Source organism: Mirounga angustirostris, unplaced genomic scaffold (genome assembly GCF_029215605.1).
Source record: "Mirounga angustirostris isolate CCGP_5_RB_7025 unplaced genomic scaffold, mMirAng1.0.hap1 SCAF_7, whole genome shotgun sequence".
In the NCBI taxonomy this organism is placed as follows: domain Eukaryota; kingdom Metazoa; phylum Chordata; class Mammalia; order Carnivora; family Phocidae; genus Mirounga; species Mirounga angustirostris.
This window is the reverse complement of record NW_026991715.1, coordinates 133,176,719-133,190,484: the sequence shown is the minus strand read 5'-3', so window position 1 is coordinate 133,190,484 and position 13,766 is coordinate 133,176,719. Positions and strand designations below refer to the sequence as shown.

Genomic DNA, 13,766 nt, shown 5'->3' with positions numbered 1-13,766 from the left:
TGGTCGACCCATTACTTTCCACGGAACTATACCGAGCTAGCAGAAATTTTAAAATGTTGAAGAAACCACAACCACTCATATTTCATCCTAGGCTTTCTGATTTCATAGGACTCCTGTCTGATTTGATAACTCCCTTTCATATAATTGGAATGAATACCTGAAAAGGCAGTTGAACTGCACTTTTCTCAGGTGGATGAGATTCCAATTGAGGTGAGAGGAAATAAATTCTTTACAAACACCTGGTTTTTCTGGCTAGATGACACACATAGTTAAGAAACATTTTGTATCATTCACTCAGTAAAGGTGGATATGTTTGCTTTTCCTCATAAAGAAACCATTTTAGACTGAAACATGTATTAATTGTAATAATTTCAAAGTTAATCACTGAAAACTGATTTTGAAATAATATTCAACTAAGTAGTATCAAATTTTGAAAATTGGTTGCAGATTTTGGTTATTACAGTAAGTTTATATCACTTCTTTCTTAATATGTTATGGCTTAATAATAATCAGCTCTTATCTCATTAACAAATCCAAACTTACACATGCAGGTAAAAGTGGCATAAAAACAGATGATATTTAAAATTGTAAGCAGCCTTTAAAATGAAACAATTATTTTCAGTTTGCATAATAAACTATTATTCGGTAGTGGAACAGCGCTAAAATAACATTAAAAGACTTGGAATATTGTTATTATGCTACCAGGTTTTTTGATCTTAATTCAGTTGCTTAATCTTTCAGAATCCTGGGTTCCTAATTAACAGAATGGGGATTTAAAGTTCTATTTCCCATACCTTCCACATAAAGTTGTTTCAATGATCAAATGAGATGATCAAAAGAAATTTGTCAGATGCAAGCATTAGTTGTTATGCAAAATAATGCAAGCAAAACTGTCCAAAACTGTCCAAAACTGCTGACACTCTTTTTTTTTTTTTTTTTTTAAGATTTTATTTATTTTTCAACAGAGAGAGAGACAGTGAGAGAGGGAACACAAGCAGGGGGAGTGGGAGAGGGAGAAGCAGGCCTCCCGCGGAGCAGGGAGCCCGATGTGGGACTTGATCCCGGGACCCTGGGATCATGACCTGAGCCGAAGGCAGATGCTTAACGACTGAGCCACCCAGGCGCCCCAAAACTGCTGACACTCTTTGATATCCCTTTTCTATTTCAGGCAAAAATACATTCAGCTTGACTGCCATTTGAATAGCAGTTGAGTAGAGGTGAAAATGTTGGTTGAAATGAAATGGAGGGCGCCTGGGTGGCTCAGTTGGTTAAGCGACTGCCTTCGGCTCAGGTCATGATCCTGGAGTCCCTGGATCGAGTCCCGCATCGGGCTCCCTGCTCGGCAGGGAGCCTGCTTCTGCCTCTGACCCTCCCCCCTCTCATGTGCTCTCTCTCTCTCTCATTCTCTCTGTCTCAAATAAATAAATAAAATCTTTAAAAAAAAAAAAAAAAGAAATGAAATGGAATAACTGTTCTCAGTCATCATATTTTTAGATAATATTTTTAGATACCATTTTAGGTATAAGTTACAACACAACAGGAATCATTAAAATATATAAAATTGAAAATAATTAGAAGTGACATAGTTAAAACTAAATAGTAGTTTTCAGTTATATATAATTCTTTTTTTTTAATCAACATATTTATTGAGTACCTCAGTTATATATAATTCTTATCTTGAAAGGGGCTACATATGGTAACTGTATGTCCATAATAATCACCTTAGCAAACAAACAAAGATGTTAAGTTTACATGGATTAGCATATACCTACCGACTCCCGACATTTCAGGAACACTGGCAGTGTATAAGTCTTTTGTGAATTTTGGTTCATTGTCATTGATATCATGGATTTTAATAATAAATTCAGATTCAGGTTCCACCTGCCGCCCGGTCTTTCTGTCTATAGCCTTGGCACGAAGAATGTATAGGGATTTTTCTTCTCGGTCTAATTTCTTTGCAGCATGAATATCTCCTGTATTTTCATCTATAACGAATAGACTGCCAGCCCCATCTCCTGTTAATATGTATTTTAAATTTCCATCTCCTTTATCTTGGTCAGTGTGAAGCTTCAGAGAGGCAGAAAAGAAAATTTCTATAAATACATGCATTGTTATTACAGAAAAAAATTTTGGCACATAGCAATTAATCTCCACATAACATCACTGAAACAATGATTACAATGATTATCTTAATTTTCAGTGTAAGAATACTAAGAATTTCAGTTTTATCATTCTCAAAAATTTTAAATATATTTACACATCATAAGGGGTTAAATTTAAAGTATGATAAAAATGAATATATCTTTTGAAACAAAGTTTTGAATGGTTCAAAGATTTAAACCTCTAGTACATAAACAAGAAAAAAAGATCCATAAATCTAGAACTTGGGTAGATATACTCCTGAATACATTTAACGTCATTCAACTCAAAGAGATGATGTGAGACATTTTGAACTTTTGATGATAAGTTTAGAATATATACCATAATTGTAAACTGATTTTACCTCCCTTCAGTATGATATTGTTTATAGATTCAGAGGCCCTGTTTTCGGAGAAACCAAACAGAGAGAGAGAATTTTAATTTTAATTTCAAAGATTCTTCTCTATATGACTTTGGGAATGTACACTTTCAAACATGGTGGTCTCATTTTTTTGGAAGTGGACATATCTATAGGCTTATTTAAAATCCCAAGTGATATTAAAAACACAGGGCTTTTCCACTGGCCATATATATATATTTTTTCATAAATTATCTTTCTTCTGATACATAACGATCTTAAAAGTAGACTTCTTAATGTAGAAGGCTGTCCGCCGAGTACTTAAAACAGACAAATAGATCATGTATTCACAGAAATTTAGGAATTGGAAAAAATCTTAACATTTTTTTCAAATCTAACACTATTCTGAAACTTGAGTCTTAACTAGCCTATCCCTGCTTTGTTGTCTTCCATCATATACTTCACAATTCCCATTACATCCTGCTCCACATATTTCTTTGATGTCTCATTCCATCTTTGAATTATTTGACTATTTAAATAGTGTTTTTTTTTTTTATTATGGTAGCCAAAATAACAAACTTGGGATTCATATTGTATTCCTCTTTACTTTTAATCCCAATGCTAAAATAATCATTTGCAGTCTTTTCTTCTCTGAAATTTCTTCCCCACTCATCTATATGTCTCCATCTCTATGGCTATCATTGTGGTTTTGTCTTCCATCATGTCTTATCTGGACCACTGTAGTAATCTCCTAATTGACGTCTGCCTCCCCTATTGCTCTACTCCAAACAATTTTCCATTCTAAAGAAGGTGATTTTTCTACATTAAAAGTCTGGTCGTGTTACCTCTTGGCTTAAAAATCTTCAACAAGCTACAGTGCAACAGAAACATGAAATCTTACAAACCTGGGTTAGTTTCATGCAAATTTTTGTGTTATATTGGGCACATTGTGTATGTATTTAATCTAAACCTATTCTATTAAAAGGACATAGTTTTCTTTTAAAAATAATCTTCATTTTTATTATTCTTCTAATTGTTTGGAGTCTATCACCTTATTTATACATCTTCCATAATCTCATCCTTGTTTCCAGAGGCATCTCTGCCACCTTTACCCATTTCATTATCATTCTGTACAGACCAATTGTATTATTTTGCCTTGTACTATCTTCTTCATTTTCAGAGGGCCTGTTTCAGCTTTCATACTTGATGTTTGCATTTTTTCCTTTTACCCTTTAATACTCTTCCCCTTCTCTGCTCTGTTTCCTAACTAAATATTTATCATAACTAATTTAAAATAGGGATGACTTCTCTGAGTTTCTAGATTAGAACAGATATGCCAGCTATGTAATTACAAAGTGTCCTATCATGATATTCATCACATTTGGTGAAATTGCTTACCATGCCCCACTAAACCATAAAATCTAAAAGAGAAAGATTGGTATTTTTCTTTTAAATTGCTAAGATTTCATTGAAGATGACATAAAAATGGAAAGGCATTCCATGCTCACAGATTGAAAGAAAAAATATTGTTAAAATGTCTATACTATCCAAAGCAATCTACACATTTAATGTAATCCCTATCAAAATACCAACAGCATTTTTCACAGAGCTTGAGCAAACCATCCTAAACTTTGTATGGAACCACAAAAGACTCCAATAGCTAAAGCAGCCTTGAAAAAGAAAAGCAAAGCTGGAGGTATCACAATTCCAGATTTCAAATTATATTACAAAGCTGTAGTAATCAAAACAGTATGGTACTGGCACAAAAACAAACACATATATCAATGGAACAAAATAGAAAAATCAGAAATGAACACGCAACTATATGGTCAATTAATCTTCAACTAAGCAGTCAAGAATATCCAATGGGAAAAAGACAGTCTCTTCAATAAATTGTGTTGAGAAAACTGGACAGCAACATGCAGAAGAATGAAACTGGATGACTTTCTTACACCATACATAAAACTTAATTCAAAATGGATGAAAAACTAAAACCATAAAAATCCTAGAGGAGAACACAGGCAGTAACTTCTTTGATGTTGGCCGTAGCAGCTTCTTACCAGATATGTCTCCTGAGGCAAGGGAAACAAAAGCAAAAGTAAACTATTGGGACTTCATCAAACTAAAAAGCTTCAGCATGGTGTAGGAAACAATCAGTAAAACTAAAAGGCAACCATCAAAAAACACGAAATCTTGCCATTTGCAATGACGTGGTTGGAACCAGAGGGTATTATGCTAAGCGAAATAAGTCAATCTGAAAAAGACAAGTATCATATGATCTCTCTGATATGAGGAATTCTTAATCTCAGGAAACAAACTGAGGGTTGCTGGAGTGGTGGGGGGTAGGAGGGATGGGATGGCTGGGTGATGGACATTGGGGAGGGTATGTGCTATGGTGAGCGCTGTGAGTTGTGTAAGACTGATGAATCACAGACCTGTACCTTTGAAACAAATAATACATTATATGTTAAAAAAAAAAAAAAAAGATAATAGGAAGAGAAAAATGAAGAGGGGAAAATTGGAGGGGGAGATGAACCATGAGAGACTATGGACTCTGAGAAACAAAGTGAGGGTTTTAGAGGGGAGGGGGGTGGAGGGATGGGTTACCCCAGTGATGGGTATTAAGGAGGGCACATATTGAATGGAGCACTGGTGTTATACGCAAACAATGAATCATGGAACACTACATCAAAAACGAATGATGTAATGTGTGGTGACTAACATAATAAAATAAAATAAAATAAAAAACTAAAAGGCAACCTTTGAAATGGGAGAAAAGATACTTGCAAATGCCATATCTGATAAAGGGTTAATATCCAAAATACATAAAGAACTTATAAAACTCAACACCCAAAAACCAAATAACCCAATTTAAAAATAGGCAGATGATATGAATAGACATTTTTTCCAAAGAAGACATACAGATGGCTAATAGACACATGAAAAGATGCTCTAGATTGCTTATCATCAGGGAAATACAAATCAAAAATTACAATGAGATATCACCTCACACCTGTCACAATGGGTAAAATCAACAATACAAGAAACAACAGGTGTTGGTGAGGATGTGAAGAAAGGGGAACCCTCTTGCAGTATAGGTGGGAATACAAACTGGTGCAGCCACTCTGGAAAACAGTATGAAGTTTCCTCAAAAAGTTAAAAATAGAACTATCCTATGGTCTACCAATTGCACTACTAGGTATGTACCCAAAGAATACAAAAATACTGATTCATAGGGATATATGCACCCCGATGTTTATAGCAGGATTATCTGCAATAGCCAAATTATGAGAAGAGCCCAAATGTCCATCAACTGCTAAACGGATAAAGAAGATGTGTGTGTGGGGGGGTGTACCACATGATTTCACTCATATGTGGAATTTAAGAAATAAAACAAAAGAACAGAAGGGGGAAAAGAGAGGAAAGCCAAGAAACAGACACCTAACTATAAAGAACTAACTAATGGTTACCAGAGGGGAGGTGAATGGGGATATAGATAAAATAGGTTATAGGGATTAAGGAGGGCATTTGTTGTGATGAACATCTGGTGTTTCATGTAAGTGTTGAATCACTAAATTCTAAAACTGAAACTAATATTACACTGCATGTTAACTAAACTGGAATTTAAATTAAAACTTGAGAAAAAATGTCAATGGAAATTTTACATACATACACATGAATCAAAATTATTTTTAATTTTTTCTGTGTACTTATCAGTTTTCCATGTATTTAACATAATGATAATATGTCAACCTAAAAAAATAGCCACTTTATTACCAAAATGAATGTATTTGGGAATAGCTGAGGAACTCTAATTCAGGACAAGCAAACTATGGCAAGCCATAGGCAAATCTGAGGAGACAAAGAGAAAGTCAGCTTTTATTAAGTTTGAGGAGGAAATTGAGGACAGTTGTTTTAAACCAAAGTCCACTGGACAAGAACAAGAATTTGAGGTTGTGACAGTTTCTCATTGGCTGCAAGTGATGGTTAGTGTGTTGTTGCTGGAGCAGAAAGAGATCGTCCTTCTTGCAGGTTATGGAGGCTGCAGCCCGTGTTAGGTGTGGGAGATATGTTTTTATATCTTACTTAGATTCGAATACCTGTGGAAACCATTCACTTTTCAAACATTCTCTCCTCATTTAAAGTACTTTGCAGTCTGGAAAAATATTTAGCCAGAATGGTAATCATAATCACTATACTTTTCTCTGAATGATTTTATATTTGATTTAAAAAATTTCAAGGAAAATTCAGTATTAAAATTATGCTGCTGGCACTGAATATGGGGTCTGGGAGAAATTAAATTAGTTATGGATTTTCAGATTAAGTACATTATCTGAAAATACTGAATTTTACAAGACTTTTCAGAATAAGTATGTTGTCTGAAAATATTGAATTTTAATTAAAAAATAAAATACTTGCAACAAAATGATAGTATTTTAGTCATTCATATATTAAAATCATTATAATTTAGGTTTATATTTTATTCCTAACTGTTCTAATTCCTTCCCTGATATTTTATATATACTCTTTATTCTGTTCATTTACATGCCATTTTAAGAGAATTATGTTACATAAAAATCACACATTTTAAAGCAGGTATTTATACAATTCCATTTTAAGAATGAAAATTCACAATACTTCTTTTCTGATGCAAGCTAAGAAAAAACAACAAAAAATACTATCTTAAAATACTGGAATTTTTTTTTATCATGTACATTATTAATTTTAAATTATACATTTAGAGTTTATAGAAATCAATAGTAAAATCTATTATACCATAACCTAAATATAAATAACATCTTATATATGAACCTAAAACTCAGCAATTTTATAGGATCAATGAAAACAAAATAAAGTAGTAATGTTATAAATATTGCTTATCTATTATAGAACAAAGTCCACATAGAATTCCTAGAGAAATATGAGTACTCAAATATAGTTATTTTCTTTAGCTCTCAATGTACCAAGTAGTCCTCCCTCCCTGGAAGTAACTTACCTGCCTCTTCTAAACTTGAATAAAACCCTGATAATACAATAAATCCTAGATAGTTTTGAAATGCTATTATTTTCCAACAGTATCATTTTTGTACAGTATCAACACCATCATAGTTTTGCCAGGTACAGTTATTTGTTTTTAAGAAATTTGGAAAAAAATATACACGCAAAATAAGCTAAAAATTTAAGTTATGTCTGTGATGTTTTAAGACATATACACCCACACTGAAAGGGTTCAGAAAATAAATCTTTCACCACTACTAGGAGAAATATATTTGTGTCGGAACCCAGCATCACTGAAGAGCTTTGCGATCACTCCTCTCTGTAGGCCATAGCTTACCATGGGAACTGAAGTCACTGAACTGGGATACCTAAATGTAGTGGGAGTAACTGGATCCCAGAGTGGCTGGGGCCAAGTGGCAGCACTCAACTGCTCAAAGGAAGGTAGCAGGATTACCATAAAGGACAGTAGAGTCAAAGCAGTGGTCAGAATAGTCTGACTCACTCAGACCTACGACATTGGCTAGTTGATCATGGTGTTCCCAGAAGTGCAATAGATAGACAGGAACTCTACTAAATTCTCATTTGATCTGTAAAAAGCAGAAAAGTTTAAGGTCAAGAAAACAAAAGGCTAACTTGAACCATAAAAACAGAATCATGACTCCTTAGTCTGTCCCCAGACTTGAGCCAGTTTACAGATGCAGACCCTTTGAATGAAGGACATGCTGAAGTCCCCTTGAAGAACGTCCCCGGTACATGCCCAAACATTCATACTGTTAGTCTTTTATTCTTTCTCCTGGCCTTCCCCAAATGGACCTATGCCTTCTACCAAAGTAACTGTGTACTGGAAAAAAAGGAAATAATCAGACATTTGGGGATTACTGGACACTAGCTCTGAATTGTTACCGATTCCAGGAGACCCAAAAAATCAGTGTGATCTGCCAACCAGAGTAGAGGTATGTGGAAGTCAGGTGATCGATGGAGTTTTATCTGAGGTGTGTCTCATAGTGGGCCCAGTGGGATCCTGAACCCATCCTGTAGTAAAAGATAAATTGTTACATCTCTCCCATCCTACAACCAAAAAAAAGGGCACAATACCTAGTGGTCCTCTTTGGATTCTAGAGGTAGCGCATTTTTCATTTGGGTATGTTCTTTCTATCCATTTACTGAAACACCTGAAAAGCTGCTAGTTTTAAGTGGGACCCAGCACGTGAGAAACCTCTGCAATAGGTCTGGGCTGCTGTGGGAGCTGTTCCACCACTTGGGCCATATAATCCAGCAGATCCAATGGTGCTTGAAGTGTCAGTGGCAGATGGAGATGCTGCTTGGAACCTTTGACAGGCTCTTATAGGTGAATAGCAGTGCAGGCCTTTAGGATTTTGGAGCAGAGACCAGCTATCTTCTGTGAATATAATCTCCTTTTGAGAAGTAGCTCTGGGCCTGGTCCTGGGCCTTAGAAACTGAATATTTAACCATGGGCCACCAACTTACCCTGTAGCCTATGCTAGCAATCACCGAACTGCATGTTATCTGACCCAACGAGCCATAAAGTTGAGTGCACAGCAGCATCCTGTCATCAAAACAGGTGCTATCAGGTCAGCTCATGTCCTGAAAGCATAAGTTACAGGAAGAAGTGGCCCAAATGCCCATGGTCCCCACTCATGTTACACTGCCTTCTCTTTCCCAGCCTGCACCTATGGCCTCATGAGGAGTTCCTTCAATCAGTTTACACAAAAAGAAGAGTCTTGGGCCTGGTTTAGAGATAATTCGGCATGATATTCAGGCATCACTGTAAAGTGAACAGCTGTAGCACTATAGTCCCCTTCTGGGACATTTTTGAAGGACAGTGGTGAAGAATAAACCTCTCAGTGGACAGAACTTCAATCAGTGCACCTGGTTGTTCACTTATTTGGAAAGAAAATGGCCAGATTTGTGATTATATACCAGTTCATGAGCGGTCACTAATGGTTTGGCTGGACGTTCAGGAACTCGGAAGAAACTTTATTGGAAAATTGTTGACAAAGAAATTTGGGAAAGAGAGATCTGGGTACAACGCTCTGAATATGCAAAAAACGTGAAAGTATTTATATCCCATGTGAATGTTCACCAAAGGGTGACCTCAGCAGATTGGAATCTTAATCAAGTGAATAGGATGACTTGTTCTGTGTATATCAGTCTCTCTATCCTTAGCCAGTCCTGTCATTTCCTAATGGGCTCATGAACAAAATGGGCCATGGTGGCAGGAATGGAAGTTATGCATGAGCTCAGCAACATAGACATCCACTCACTAAGGACTATCTGGCTAGTCATTGCTGAATGCATATAATTATATACGTATAATTGAAATTAGAAGATTTAGAACAGTATATTCTGTCAACATTTTAGGAGTGGGGAGTTATACCTCTTTGAAGGGGGGATATCTTCATGTTATCATTTGGAATTGCTCTACATGGGAGACCTCTTTATTCTCTCCTGTTTACTTATTTATGATTATTTATTAATATCAGTCTGGACTCTTGGATTTTTTTGTTTTATATTTTGGGTTATGGTCCAATACCACTGTATTTCACTGCTCCAATTTTTTCAGGCTTGCCCATTGGGAGCCCTTACAGTCAACTCTTGCATCCTTTTGCCACATCCCTCTTTGCTGTGTGTTTTGCGTGTGTGCATTTCCTTAATTTCTGGCAAAACAAGATACTCCACAATCATCTTGTATATTTCCTATTCTAGTCCTAGAATCAGCCAGTTTTTCAAGAAGGCCTGGTTCCTTTTACTGGAGAATGACATTAGAAATCAAGATCTGAATGCTAGATATGCTTATTGCTATTGGGTTGTTGCTTTCAGAACCTGTCAGCTGACAGAACAATGAAATATATGGCTGAATACTAATCTGCATACATACATATATATATATATATGAAACCAGCTGTATCAATATAAAGTTCATTTGGATATCTATATTTGGATATTTTAACATAATAATTTCAGTAATTAGAAAACAGAAAGACAAATAATAAAGATATAGAATATTTGGGCAATGCTATTAACCAAATCAATCCCAATAATATTTGTATAGCACAATACCCAAGATATCCATTATATGCATTCTTTTCAAGTACATATATAACATTCATCTGGTTATACTATATATTAAATTGGGTTGCAGTTGACCAGAGTATCTGGCCCACAGCCTATTGATATAGGCTCTGTATTATGTCTATCTTCCCCCACATATATATGTATATATACATAAAATACCTTGTATTATATATCATATATGGAGTCAGTGCTATCCCTATCAAAGTTTCAGTAACTTACTTTTTGTAACAAATTGATAACCTAAAATTAAAATTGTCCTGGAATGCAAATGACCTAGAGTAGCCTAGGCAATTTTGAAGAAGAAATATGTAGGAGAACTTATGTTGTTAAATTTCAAAACTTATTATATAATTTCAATAATAAGACAGTGAAGTATTAAATAGACAAATGAGAACAAAAATAGAAAATCTAGAAATAAACTCACAGATACACAGTCCCTTGAGTTTAGAAAAAGGTGCCCATGCAGTTTTGTGGAAGAATTCTCAAAATTCTTTAGCAACTTAATTGATCATCATTATTTAAAAAATGAAGAAACTTCATTCATACCTTACATAATCCACAAAAATTGATTTGAGATATAGACTTAAATATAATAGCTGAAACAAAAAAAATCTTGGAAAAAACATGACCTTGATTCATGATATTGAGATAGGGAAATATTTCTTACACAAAAATCAGGTGCTAATAATAAATATAATAAAAACAATATTTTTATTTAATAAAAATTAAAATATACTCCACGTATTGAATGGAGCACTGGGTGTTATACGCAAACAATGAATCATGGAATGCTACATCAAAAACTAATGATATAATGTATGGTGACTAACATAACATAATAAAATAAAACTAAAAAAAATTAAAATATACTCATCAAAAGACAGTGTATTTTGATGCTCTGCTGTTAGGTGCATACACAATAAGGATTGTTGTCTTTTTGGAGGACTGACCTTTTTGTCATTATGTAATGTTTCTATTTATCCCTTATTAATGTTCTTGTTCTGATATTGGCTGCATCTGAAGTTCATATAGCTACTCCAACTTTCTTTAGATTGCCGTTAGCTTGAAATACCTTCCTCCATCTCTTTACTTTTAATCTATCTGTGTCTTTATATTTTAAGTGGGTTCATTTTAGACAACATATAGTGGAGTTTTGTATTTTTTAATCCACTTTCTCTACCATTGGTGTATTTAGACCTTCACATTTAAAATAAGTTTGATTTTATAGCTGATTTAATATCTACCAGATTTGTAATTATTTTTTGAATAGCTGGTTCTTTATTTATTGTTTATTTGTTTGTCTGATCTTTTTCTGCCTTTTCTGGTTTTATTGAGCACTTTCTATCTCTCTACTTTTAGCATATCAATTATGTCTTTTAAAAAAACATACATGAAGGAACGTTAAATGCATATTACTAAGTGAAAGCTAACCTGAAAAACTACACACTGTATGATTCTAACTTTGTGATATTCTGGAAAACACAAAATGTTAGAGATAATAAAAATACCAGTGGTTGCCATGGGTTCAGGAGAGTGAGGAAGGGATGAACACAGGGGATTTTTAGGGCAGTCAGACTACTCTGTATGATACTCTAATGGTGGATACAGGAGGCCATTCATTTGTCAAAACCCATAGAACTGTACAACACAAAGAGTGAAGTCTGCTGTAAACTATGGACTTTAGTTATAAGGTAACAATATTGCTAACATCAACTGTAACAAATGTACCTTGTATGGTGTTAATGGAGAGGGAACTCCACACATTCTGATCCATTTTTCAGCAAACCCAAAACTGCTCTAAAAAGTAAAGTCTATTATTTAAAAACAAAACAAAACAAAAAACAGTTATATAAAAAGTCCATGTAAAGAAAGTGAAAATCAAGCTATAGCCTGCAGAGTATATGATAGCAAAGGACTCATCTCCATGAATATGAAAATACTACAAGTCAATAAACAGAAGACAAAGAATCCAACCAATACAAAGTGGGTCAAAGGACAATAGGCCTTTCATAAAAGTAGATACTTGAATAGTCAATAAACATATAGAATGTTCTCAATGGCATTACTCTTCATCAAAATGCTTAACCATGAAAGCCCAATGGGGAATACTACACATATTCCAGAATACCTGAACTTAAAAGTTAACCTGATAAGTTTAGGCTGTGAAAAACACTATTCACTTTGAAGGGTAACTTGTATCATGATCTGATAAATTCTTTTGCATTTTCTAATAAAATAAATTATATACCTAAGACCAAGGGTATGCACTCCTTGTTATATATCCACATATGCTAATGCCCCCTTCAAACACTTGTATAAATTTGTTCATATAGGTTTTATTTATAATAGTCTGACAACCAATAGTAGAAATGATAAACAAATTATGCATATCGATAAAATTCAGTACTGCTCAGCACTAAACAAAATGCTGATGCATTCAGCAACATGTATGAATCTCAAATACTTTACAGTGACTAAAAAAGTTTTAAAAATACTTATGAGTTCATTGATATAAGGGTTAAAAACAGCAAAATTTATTTATGATGATATAAATCAGAGTATTGGTGTATTGATTGGAAAAGTCAAAATGACACTTTCAGAAATGATGGAGATTCTTTATACCTTGATCTGAGAGGTAGTCACTAATGTGTGAGTGTGTGAGCATGTGGATGAGTACATATAAACCTATGTGACATCATCAAGCTCTTAAGAATAGCTTTACTTTCTATTGTGTGTAAATTATGACTTAAAATTACTATAAAATGGTGTTCCTTAAACAACCATAAAAGCAGATAACAGTTCATAAAGGCCATGGAATGCCAAAACAGTGCCTTAGTCAGATTTCTGGAGCTAGCTATTTGGGTTTATAAAATGAAAGGACGTGCTGGGGCTTAGCCGGTCACTGATGTGCTGGGAGATAAAAAATGCCCTTGGAATCCAGCAATCTAATGTGTCCAGAAATCCATCCAATATCAACAGAAAAATAATTGCTTGAAATGGCTCTGGCTAAAGTTCCGAAGTACTAGGGCATGGCATCGTGCATACCATACAACCTCCATGTGCAGCCCTAGGGGATACAAATATGTTATCGGGATCTGACACTGATTCTTAGGTCAGTTTTGTTAATCATGTAAAAGATATAGCATCAAAGGATACATTTAAAGGATTAGAACAG

At 34.5% G+C, this 13,766-nt stretch overlaps 1 protein-coding gene across 3 annotated transcripts in view; it reads right to left on the bottom strand.

The window, feature by feature from the left end:
- The window catches only part of CDH9 (cadherin 9), an 82,494-nt gene that overhangs the window by 34,450 nt on the left and 34,278 nt on the right, over positions 1-13,766 (bottom strand). For all 3 annotated transcript variants that reach the window (XM_064596825.1, XM_064596827.1, XM_064596828.1), the window contains exon 2: positions 1,773-2,067. In XM_064596825.1, the coding sequence (XP_064452895.1) occupies positions 1,773-2,067 (295 nt within the window). The remainder of the gene's footprint in view (positions 1-1,772; positions 2,068-13,766) is intronic.